Below are 11,195 nucleotides of genomic sequence, written 5' to 3'. Positions count from 1 at the left end.
TATCAAATATTTAGTAAAAAAAAATACAACAAAACGTGTACTTAAAATTAGTTTTATACAATTTGGTACAGTTTTCACAACACAATAAGTCAGTTTGTAAACCTCATACAAGTGTAATACGCCTATTATTTTGTGACAACTATAGAAAAAGTATAAAGCTAGTTGTCTACTAAGTATCAGTTTTTGAATATCTTGACGGAACAAGGTCATAGACATTTTGTGCAGCTCTCGCGCAATGTTAAAGCCGCCAAGATATATGAAAAGACTTATGCATATAATGCTCAAATCTTTTGAATTACTTTGGTGCAATATAAATGAGTGTTACCGTATTTTCGCACTATCTAAGCATTCATATTATAACATCTGGATTTGTTCTCTATCAAGAATTTCTTTGTCAACATTAATCATATTTAGATAACAGTAACGGTAGTTGTTGTAAGCGCAAATTTCGAGGCATTATAAATAACATTTGATCAATAAATGGTAGTTGTTTTGCTCAACCGCACCTTTATATTACATTGCAAATAAATCGACAAACATCCGCAAATAGGCAATGTACAGTACGATTAATTCAGGCTTGTCTTTTTGCCACAACCATTTCCGTAACAATCTTTTTCATAAAGTCCAAATATTGGCACATTAGAAACTAAGCGGCAAGAAAAAATATTAGTAATTAAAAAAATATTACATAAAAATTTGTTGATGACATAATTTGTATTAAAAAAGGGGGTTTTAAAATGATATGGTGAGTAAATGCAAGAGAGACTAAAGGATGTATTAGACTCTAAACTTTAACTTCAATTTGTTTAATAACATCTCTTCGTACTGTACAAATGCTTAAGAAATCATGTCCTATATAATATATTCTTATATAGTACATACATAGTTCTTACACTATTTGACATGTAAAAAAATTGCTATTTAATTTTCATACCTTAAATAGATCACCACTTGCCCTGAATTCAACAAATCTTACAAGAAACTAATCATTCTCATCAAAAAAATAAAACTTAAACATTTGAAAATCTTTAACTTCTGCATAGAAAATAGATTCAAATTTACATTTATATAATAGTACCGCAGATTATATTAATGAAAATTAAAAAATAAATTCTTATACTGCGAGATAGTCCGTCATTTTTATATACACTATTTGTGATATCTTCTTAATTATTGCCACTGATATTCGTAAGTCACGATACGATTTTTTTATTGAATGTTATTTTATTTCCAAGCTGTAATTACAAACTTGCTTTCATACTAAATCCCTTTGTTCCATTATGATACTGTAATGTAAACCTATATAAACAAATTCAAATGTATAACTCCGCAGATATACAATACAATATTGATTGCAAGTAAAAAAGTTCTGAAAGAAATTTAAAATACGTTTTTCAACAAGTTACATTGTCTTTATTTATCTATGGACATATTTGTGTGATTTTGGGTGATTTCCTAGTTAGCATATAAAAAATTTAAATGATAGTACATTTTAAAATAATAATTTTTAAACCTTTTAATAAAATATGAGTTAAATGCTATTTTGCCTAATAAAATACAAAATGTGATACATACATGAGATATATGAGATGTATGGTCCTTGTTGTGGTGCGCATGTTATATCATTTGTCTCGTAGTACTGCGCATCTTGCGCTCCCACGCCTCAGCCTCCGCCCACGAGTGTCGCACGTCGCGGAACAACTGCAACGTACAATCATACGTTGAATATATCTCGTTGAACTGCCGCATTTCAAAACGGCCCTGTTTTTGATAATAGCTAGCCGTAATGTAATATGGCGGATTATACAATATGACTGCGACATATATACAATGTCTAAAATCAAAAGTTATAAATTTAACCTAAAATTGAAATACACAAGGCAAATTCTTCAAGTTGTTTTTTTACAAATACCTATAAGCTTCATGTTGAGAGCTGAAATACACTGAAGTTAGATTTTTCCTTTATGAAAAAATCAGTTAATTATGTTGCTGCGATTGTGTAAAACGTGTACCTGTGACAGCCATATTTCATCGGCGAGCAGCTCGTTGAGTACGAGCGTGGTGTCTTTGCCGGGGCTCTGCATGCGCTTGTCGGCGACGCGCTTGCTGCACTCCGCGTACATCAGGTACTTCTGGTGTGAGATGCGCGAGTACAGCTGCACTCGCCCGCAGCATGTGCCGCACACTAAGAACTCCTGAAAATTGTCATCATTACACTAGTTAATAATGAGACATCTTTTAAAATATCCTGGCGATTCAAGGTCCCATACCATTTTCCACTACAACTTAAATTGTGTTCTGTGCACAATGTTATTTGAAAACCTCTATAAGAAAAACAAAAAGCACAGTCGTATGAACGTGGATTTTAAGATTTTATGGAAGATTACAATAAATAAAGAAAAACCCGCACCCCAGGTACCTGACCCAAAAATATGTTATAAGGGGGAACGAGAGAACGGCACAGAGCTGCCCAAAAAACAAAAAGATAATTGTAACCTTTTCGTAAGCGAGCCTCGCGTCGGGCTGGACGGGTTCGAGGGTGGCGGGGTTGTAGGGCTGGCCGTATAGCAAGAGGCGGGCGACGGCGGGACGCGCGCAGGCCCGGCACGCGCCCGCGCCCGCCGCCACACTGAGGCCGGGCCACGTGGCGGCCGCGGCGTCCAGCGCGCGCCCCCCGCCCGCGCCCGCCGCACCCCCCACACCGCCCGCGCCCCCCGCAGCCGCGCCGCTCGACACACGCGCCCGCATCGTCTCCGTCACCTCGTCCACAGTCTTCACGTTGGATAGGAAGTACTCATCTGAAATTCATACAGTGGCGGTTCATCATCAGCTCACTATACGTGCCCACTGAGGAGCTCGGAGCCTACCCTCAGTTAGGGGTGAGTAGGCCATAGTCAACCAGTTAACTTCACACATATCATTGAACTTATTCTCAGATATGTGCAGGTTGCATCACAATGTTTTACTTCACCGTAAGAACATCGGATAAATGTACATAAGTAAATCGAAACTCGAAAAACACATTGGTACATGGCGGGATTCGAACCCAGGACCTGCAAATTGCAAGTCAAGTGCTTAACCCCTGAGTCACCGACGCTCTGTGGCGGTTATAGATACTCATAGCTGTATAATTTATGATGGATTTGTTAAGTTTACGGACAGAAGTGATGTTTGATATTGAGCACCGCAGCTGTGGAATCTTTTACACTTACCTTGCTCTTGAAAAATTTCTGTTAAAAAATTAGGATCCAAAGCGTGCGATATTAACGTTTGTATGTACACTTCGAAATTCTCTTGATACATTTGTGTCTCTAGCATTCTCTTCTCTATGAAATTACAATCGTCGAGTGGAAGCTCGCTTCTAACTAATTCAACTATTGTTTCTAAATGTGACTGTGAGCGCACTTTCACCGGTACTTGGGTATAAATTTTCTTATTTTCGGGATTCCACGCTGCGTACTAGAAAGAAAAGGAACGATTTATCAAATTATATTGTGGGCATATATCATTATAAACTTCTCAATAAAACATCTGTTTGTGTACATTCCTTTTTGTATATTCCTTCATGGTTATTATTAACCAATGTCCCAATTCTAATGAATCTAGATGCAAGAAGATTACAATACAAAAACTGATCAATCTAAAAATGAAAATGTTACAACTTACCGTTGATATGTTACGATATAACACTTTACCGTTTTCTTCAAACGGTTCGTACTTTTGTAAAAGTGTTTTACCATCAACTCGCCATATAGCGGGCCACATCTCATTTAAATCCGTTTTTATTGCTACAAATTCGCCAGACTGCAAACACAACGAACATACAACAAATTAATTCAAAGAAATTATAACCATCAAAAATTATTTATCTAATAGAATTTAATATCTATGACGGGTCTATATTGCTCTTATTCCGGCTATTATTATACACCGGGGAATTACTGTAACATTAGATATTTAAGATTCAATCTAATTAAAATTTATTACATTATAATCTAACTCAATAAGTCGACAAATTAAAAAAAAAAACAGTTCTTAGATTTAAATGTTAAAAACATATTTTAAGGTAAACATGTAATGTGTCTTGCAACTATGATAGTCAGGTTTACATAACATAATGGATTTTGAAGATAAAAAAGGGCATTGACAGAGGGGAATACCAAATATACGATCGTCAGAGGATGTCGAATGACATCACTAGTTTCGTTCAGTAACAATGATATCATAAATTACGGCATGTTATCTAATTTAAAAAAATATCAAAGTGGCGTGCAAAATCTTTAACATAGAAATTTTACATAAAGTTAGATGTTGATTCATTTTTCTTTGTATGTGATAACGTTTTCTAATGCAGTCTTATTAGATTATCATTTAATTTAATGAGTTTACCTGATATGGCATCTCTTCAATAGGTCTTGTGTTATCAATCTGACTTGTATTTGATACTTGCTGGTGGGTCTTTATGTGATGTAATTTTCTATTCGCGTCGCTGTCGGCCGCCGCGTAATTCGCATAGCCCAATGCAGTCCCATGCGCCGCCACTAAAATAACAATGTTTACATTTAAGACAAGATGAACATTGCATTAGGTATTTACAAAATAAATTAAAATAAAACAATAATTACCTCTTTCTGTTAGACGTAAAATACCAATTATTTTAATAACACAAAAAAGTATATTTAATAAATTGGTGAATAGGAATGGTAAGGATCAAGGACAGCCAAATGATGATTATCATCATTGCGATAACATGTACACGTGTCTCATTAATGAATGATTAATCATTACGTGATAAACTGGTTTACAAAATTAATATTGTTATTACATATTTGTATAAGTTATTAAATTGCACATGTTATCCCTATATTGGCGAAGTGAGAGGTGCTACCAGGAATAATTACAAACTAAAAATATTTAACACATTATCAGTAATATACTCGCGTTTATTTTATGATTTCTCCTATAATACAAAAGTATTTACATAAAATATTGAGAATTGTGCATAAACAAATAACAATTAAATAGAAATACAAAACTTATGTTCAGGGCATGGCCTTCTAATACATTATCACACTAAATTATAGCTGTCAATGTATTATGCAATTCTTTTCCTCCTTATAGTATAAAATCACTTCCGGCTAACAGCAAAATATATGCATTACATTACTGTAAGTACCAACTAATTCAATACTGTAAATACAATACATTATTTCATTTCATATGTACAATAGACACCCACTGGTATTGTTTCCATAAAAAAATATACCACAATTTTGGAATTATTAATGGTAGCACCCCTTCAATAGCGAGTATGACAAGAGTCACAAAATTCTACATTTACAATAAAATGGCACTAATAATGTGTCATCAACAACAAATTTTAGTGAAATCTTGTTACAGACTAACCCTAAAATATCAATCTCTAATAGATAGGTACATCACATTTCGTTTTATAGAGGTTATTTACAGTGAATAATAGATTTCATCTAGTAAAAATTTACAATATCACAGTTAAAATGTAACAAGTTTTCACGGCGGCCTGCCCGAGCGGCAGTCGGCTCGCTCCTGTCATACAAGCTTCAGGGCCAGCGCTTCACCATCGCGCCCTGTTTCTCAAGTGGAAATCTAGCAAATTGAACGCACCTTCCTCGGGCTGGTGCTGGTAATAGTACTGGTGCGGCGCGGGTTGCGGCGCAGCCCCGGGCGCCGGCGCAGGCGCTCGTGGCTTCTTGGGCGCGGCCGGCTGAGGCGCCACGGCGGCCGCGGCCGGCGGCTTGCTCGGCGCTCGCGCCTTCTTGCCCTTCTCGCTCAGCGGCGTGCTGGGTACGTTCAGCACCGGCTTGTTCAGCCGCCGAGCCTCCTCCTCCGCCTCGTACGCATCGCTCGCCTCGCTGCCGTCATACTTTCTTTTCCGATCCTTGTTCATGTTGTAGTAACGCGGGTCGTCCATCTCGCTCTTCCCTTGCCCACTGAGGAGGGTCGCCGGTGCACCGTGCAGTTGGTTAGCACCCAACAAGCCAGTGGTGCTCATACTCACTGAAGAGCTCATGACTGGGTTACTTAGGGACATGCCGCTGTTTATGGCATTCGTCGGCGCCATCGCGCCATTGGCACTCTGCTGAGGGGCATTTGCGTCACACTGAGGCTTGTGATCGTTAGGCGTGAATGATTTTGTGTTGTTCGTGTTGCTATTGGTGTTGGCTCTCGACCAGGTAGACTTCCTGGCGCCTCTGCCGGCCGGCGGGGGCGACGTGTCGCGCTCCCCTTGTAAAAATTTCAAATAAGAAGCCATGAAGCCTGAGCCGGGGCCCGTGACGGGAACATTGAACTTTTTTTCCATTATTTTTGTGGCAGTGTCTTGAGAACCACTATTTACATTCTGCTGCGAAGAGGGTGCTACCGATGATGCAGTGTTACCTCGTTGTTCTGCAAGGAAACCAAGTTCTTCCTCTATATTAGGCACCACCACCTTGGGCTGTTCCTCCTCACGAGTTTCTGGTGTAGAAAACGATGACGAGGAAGCCGAAGGTGGTGTCTCGCTAAATGACGATAATGGTGTTAACTCCACTGATGACTGAAAGTCAGGATGGGGACCGAGGTGAAAAGGTGGGAAGTATGTTAGTGTGTGCCCATGCTGCATGGCCAGGGCCTGATGTTGGTTAGCAAAATTAGTTGCATGTAATGGTGCTTGAGAGCCAAAAGGTGTAGTGCCAGGAAACATTTTAGGTGGCGGAGGTGGAAGGTTCCATCTTTCAAAATCGAAATAACTACCATTTTGTTGCTGATTAGTTGTTGAACTATGAGCAGGGGGAGGCACCCTGTTAACTAAATAGTCTGCCATAACTGCATTAGATATTTCATTCATATTTGTATGAGGCACTGGTTTATCAATACTTTTCCTTCTCGGCACAGATTTGTTCAGTGAGGTATTTGAGGTTGCAGTGGTTTGATTTTTACCTAATTTGACATCTTGTAACTGACAACTTTGTTGTAGATTTTGCAAATTTTTAACAATGCTCATTGGATCTCCGCGACAACTAGATAGATCTTGTAAGGCTACATTGTTAGTATCAAAATAGTGATGTTTATCATTAACTATCCTATCAGTTGAAGTTTGAGATTGTTGAATAGGTTTTTCATTATGAGTATTGTTATCTGATAAACTATTATAATTACTGTTACTACCATTACTGTTGTATTTCCTACTGATTTGGCGATCATTATCCCAACATGATTGACTGGAAGTTTGACTCTGGCCTCTTTCATACCTATTTTCATTAAATGTTTTATTGTGTTCTATACCTAAGGCTCTAGTGATAACAGATGGATAGGCCACTTGAGTGTTTTGAGACGGAGATCTTGATACAGATGCATCTAAAGGTGACCTGGGGGCTGAATTATTAACTTTGTAATGATCCCCATGCTGCTGAGGGGAGTTTATTGAATTCATAGGACTGTGATACAATGGATATGCAGGACTAGACCCATGACCCAAAGGCGATGTCTGAGGTGCAGTCTGCAGCGGACTTTGTCTTCTGCCTCCAACTACACCACATTCTGGACCATTCTGTGAACTACTACTAGAGTAGCCTGTGTCTGTACTTGAGCTACTTTTAGCCCGAACATGATAATCAGATTCCACATTATTGCCACTTTGATAATGTCTAAAACTAGAACTTTGTGAAGAAGAATATGGAGAACTATTCATTCTATTTGATTTGGATGATGATGTACTATTACTATAGCTCAATCGACCAGGGGCATCCATTATAGAATAACTTATTGGTGATGATTGCGGTTGAAGTTTATCATTAGAATCACAGCTTTTTCTTTGTTCACTACTTAACTCGGGGTATATTTTACTTTGGGCCTTGGTCTGAACTAGTGGGGGTTTAGATGTTGGGGATACAAAGCTAGTATTAGAATTGCTAGTTGGTCTTGATGTCTTTTCACTACTTGTATTTTTAGGTGACTGTGAATTATTGTATATTGAAACTGTAGGTCTACTTGGATTAGTGGATGTTGTGCGGTAATCTTTAGTGAGGGGAGTGGGAGAGGAGGTTGCAGATGGAGTTGACACAATGCAAGACTGCTGGGAAGGGGCAGCTGGACTTGCAGAACTTGAAAATGACTTACTTCCTGCGTAATCCTGTTGAGATGAAAGTTGACCACTCTTAGCACTATTCGCACTGTACGAATTATCAGTCTGATTTCCAAAAGCGGGAGGAGATTGAAAAAACGTTGAAGACGAGGTTGAAGATGCTGGTTGTTTAGATGCAGTCGCTGGAGAACCGGACCTATTTGTTTGTTTGCCAGCACTAGCAATTTGAGAATTAAGATGATTATTAAGTGTTTGGGCAGCAGCAAAATGTGCATTAAAATTTTCATAAGCTGCTGAAGCTTTTGTTGTTGCTGGGCTTGGTGATGAAGGCACAACACTTTCGTGGGGTAAAATCCCAAATGGGCTAGGAAGGTTATTTCCCTGCCAGCTTAACCCAGTTGCGCTACCTGGAGTTGACGATTGATCAAAAAATGAAGTCCCTTGTGCTAATGTTTGATGGGAATAGTTTTCTCTTAAAGAAGAAAGTTCAGATTCTACTGAGGACTGCTTTGATGCTACTGCTGCTTGAGCTTGAGCAATCACTTGTCGGTGTTGTGCCTGCAAAGATGAACTGTAGTGTGCTGGTTTTGGACTTGCATGGTGAAACAGAGGTGAAAACACTGCGTCATATCCCACAGTAGGTGGTGATAAAAATCCTCCAGGGTTGAAGGGCGAAGCTGTTGTTGAACCGAGTTGTCCAGCTAATGATGCTGTGGTATGAGCAGCCTGGAGTAATAATTGGCTTGTGGTTGATGGAACTGACTGACTGCCAAGTCCTGAACCACCACTTGCTAGATGGTGATGAAAATCTCCACTTGCAGCACCAGCCTGTACCCCCGCTAGTCGATTGTAAGAAGCATATGCTGACCATGGTCCTACTGGATCCATTACCACCTCCGTCTTGTTTTGTATTGTGTCAATGTAATTTGTCAATTAAAGTCCACACTTTCATCCATAATTTGTAGAACACGTTAATAGTATATTTAGTACCATTAAATTGAAGCACTGACTGTTATCATGATTTATACAACTGTAGTACACACTGTACACTCCTGAAATGAAAAAGAAAACAATTCTTTAGTTAATGACAAACTGTTGTGAATACAAACGAAACCACTAATTAGAAGAATATTTAGAGTACGTCATAACCTAAACTTGGAAAAGTTATGTTTTATAATTTCTTGATGAAATAATTAACATACATAATGGGGATAATATACACATAAGGAACAAACATTGTATTGAAATAAAAATAATCCGCCGCCTTGGGGATCGAAGCGTCAATGTGTTTGAACAATATAAGTACGTATTTAGCGCAATATTTAAAACAAAGTAAGCATTTAGTAAAAGCAACATACCATAGCTTAGGCATCAAAAAAATATTTATCAATGTGGTTTCTGAGGACGCTCACACAACAGATAACATCATAAATATGGCCTCGACTCCTTCGAATGTTCGTTGCGACGGGTTTTGTCTATTGTGAAATAAAAAGCCACTTATGTCATGTCATATATAACACACAGTACTCCACAATATAGCATACACTTTGAAATTGATCTTTCTCTTCTTGTTACACTATTTTATTGTTGAAAATAAGCTGTTCCTTTATTTACAAGTACAAATAAGACAACGTTTCGCCTTTCACATTAATCGCCGCCATCTTACTTGTCGAATGTCGGATGAAAGACCGCACAACAAGCGAAACAACGCCATCTACAAAAATAGTTTAAAAATTCCTATAAAATACTCGTACTTAAGATTCAAATGAAGAAAAATTATAAAAAATTAATGATAGCAAAGGCTTTTATAAAATTAAATTTTGTTTAACTTAAGTTTTTATTTTGATTCACATACTAAATCCATGTTGCTGGCCATTGGCACAGGTTATGTTCCTTTTTAAAAATAATCTGTGGCTGTGCCTCAGTGTTACTATCTTAATGGATTTCCTGTTCGATTTCGGGGACCGGTACTTTTAACTAGGGATGACCAGCTTTTTTTTTCAATTCCATTTATAGTGATTTTTTTAATAATTAAAAGAACTCTAACTTATTTATGTTGATATAAATATTGCTATTTATGTGGATATATATAGTATGATATTACTTTACAGAAGTTATGCCTGATTTTCATTCTCAAAATTTAGGCACAAATTCCACTAGACTCCTTTTCAGAGTAGACTAAAATTGAAAATTTGTATTCCTGAAATTTAATTGCTTTTGATTTCTGATCGTAATGTGGTCGCCTCTTAAAAACATGTAATCATCATGTAACAATGTGTAGTATTCAATGTTTGCTCTTGCAGCCATGACTATTTTTGCTAGCCACAAAATGCTTAGAAAACTCGTGTAACCGTGACCACATCGTCTTCTGTTGTTTCTAAGGAGTCTTGCATTGAAATATGACTATTAGATGGACCGGATAATCACCTTCGTTACAAATGACTTTTTGCTATCTAGTGTGCGAAGTTTCAATTCCGGGCCCATAAAAACAATCAGTTTCTAAAAAAATATCTCGAGTTGGCATTTTAGACACTATCCAAATGTTCGGTAAGGCAGTAACTCCTACACCAATTCTTGATTTTTATTAAAGATCTATTTGCACAGTGAGGATTTGCTTTTTTGTGTTGTAGAATACGCCTTTTTGTTGACAATCACTGTATACCTTTCGATAAAAGGTTGCTTCACTTGATCCAATTGTTTAGATTAAAGATCAGCATTAATAATTTGTCTAAGTTTCAGCACTTCAAAATGAACAATTTCATAAAACATTACTTTCCGACATAAGTTTAATGATTGAATTAAAAACAATACACATGATTCTGAGTATAGGAGGAAGGGAAGTTTTTCAACCAACAATAACATAACAAGGAGGATGGGGCTCAAAAAGTTGTTAAAATACATCACGTGAATAATGGACGACGCCTTAGTATATTGCAACTTTTTGGGCAGAAGTAGACAAATGTATGTACATATAACAGTGACATATAACAGTTAGCATATGCACTAAAATAAAATAAAAAAATGAGAAATAATACACAGCTTGACGTTATTTTCACATTTATTAATTTTCAGTTACATATTATCTTTGGTACAG

General features: G+C 37.5%; 1 protein-coding gene across 2 annotated transcripts; it reads right to left on the bottom strand.

Annotated features, from left to right (window-relative positions):
- Nucleotides 1-1,536: 1,536 nt before the first annotated feature.
- LOC106708546 (mucin-5AC) lies at nt 1,537-9,770 on the bottom strand. Of its 2 annotated transcripts, XM_045677887.1 has the most exons (9): nt 9,460-9,770; nt 8,137-9,153; nt 5,644-6,426; nt 4,390-4,541; nt 3,667-3,804; nt 3,213-3,459; nt 2,497-2,798; nt 2,013-2,195; nt 1,537-1,701 (listed from the first exon to the last, which is right to left on the bottom strand). In XM_045677887.1, exons 2-9 carry the CDS (start codon nt 8,987-8,989, stop codon nt 1,618-1,620), a joined length of 2,742 nt encoding a protein of 913 aa, XP_045533843.1. In that variant the 5' UTR covers nt 8,990-9,153; nt 9,460-9,770; the 3' UTR covers nt 1,537-1,617. The 2 variants fall into 2 exon arrangements, with proteins under 2 accessions (XP_045533843.1, XP_045533842.1); XM_045677886.1 differs by having other exon boundaries at nt 5,644-9,153.
- Nucleotides 9,771-11,195: the final 1,425 nt, after the last annotated feature.

Source organism: Papilio machaon, chromosome 5 (genome assembly GCF_912999745.1).
Source record: "Papilio machaon chromosome 5, ilPapMach1.1, whole genome shotgun sequence".
Lineage (NCBI taxonomy): Eukaryota > Metazoa > Arthropoda > Insecta > Lepidoptera > Papilionidae > Papilio > Papilio machaon.
This window is presented reverse-complemented; position numbering and strand designations above follow the sequence as displayed.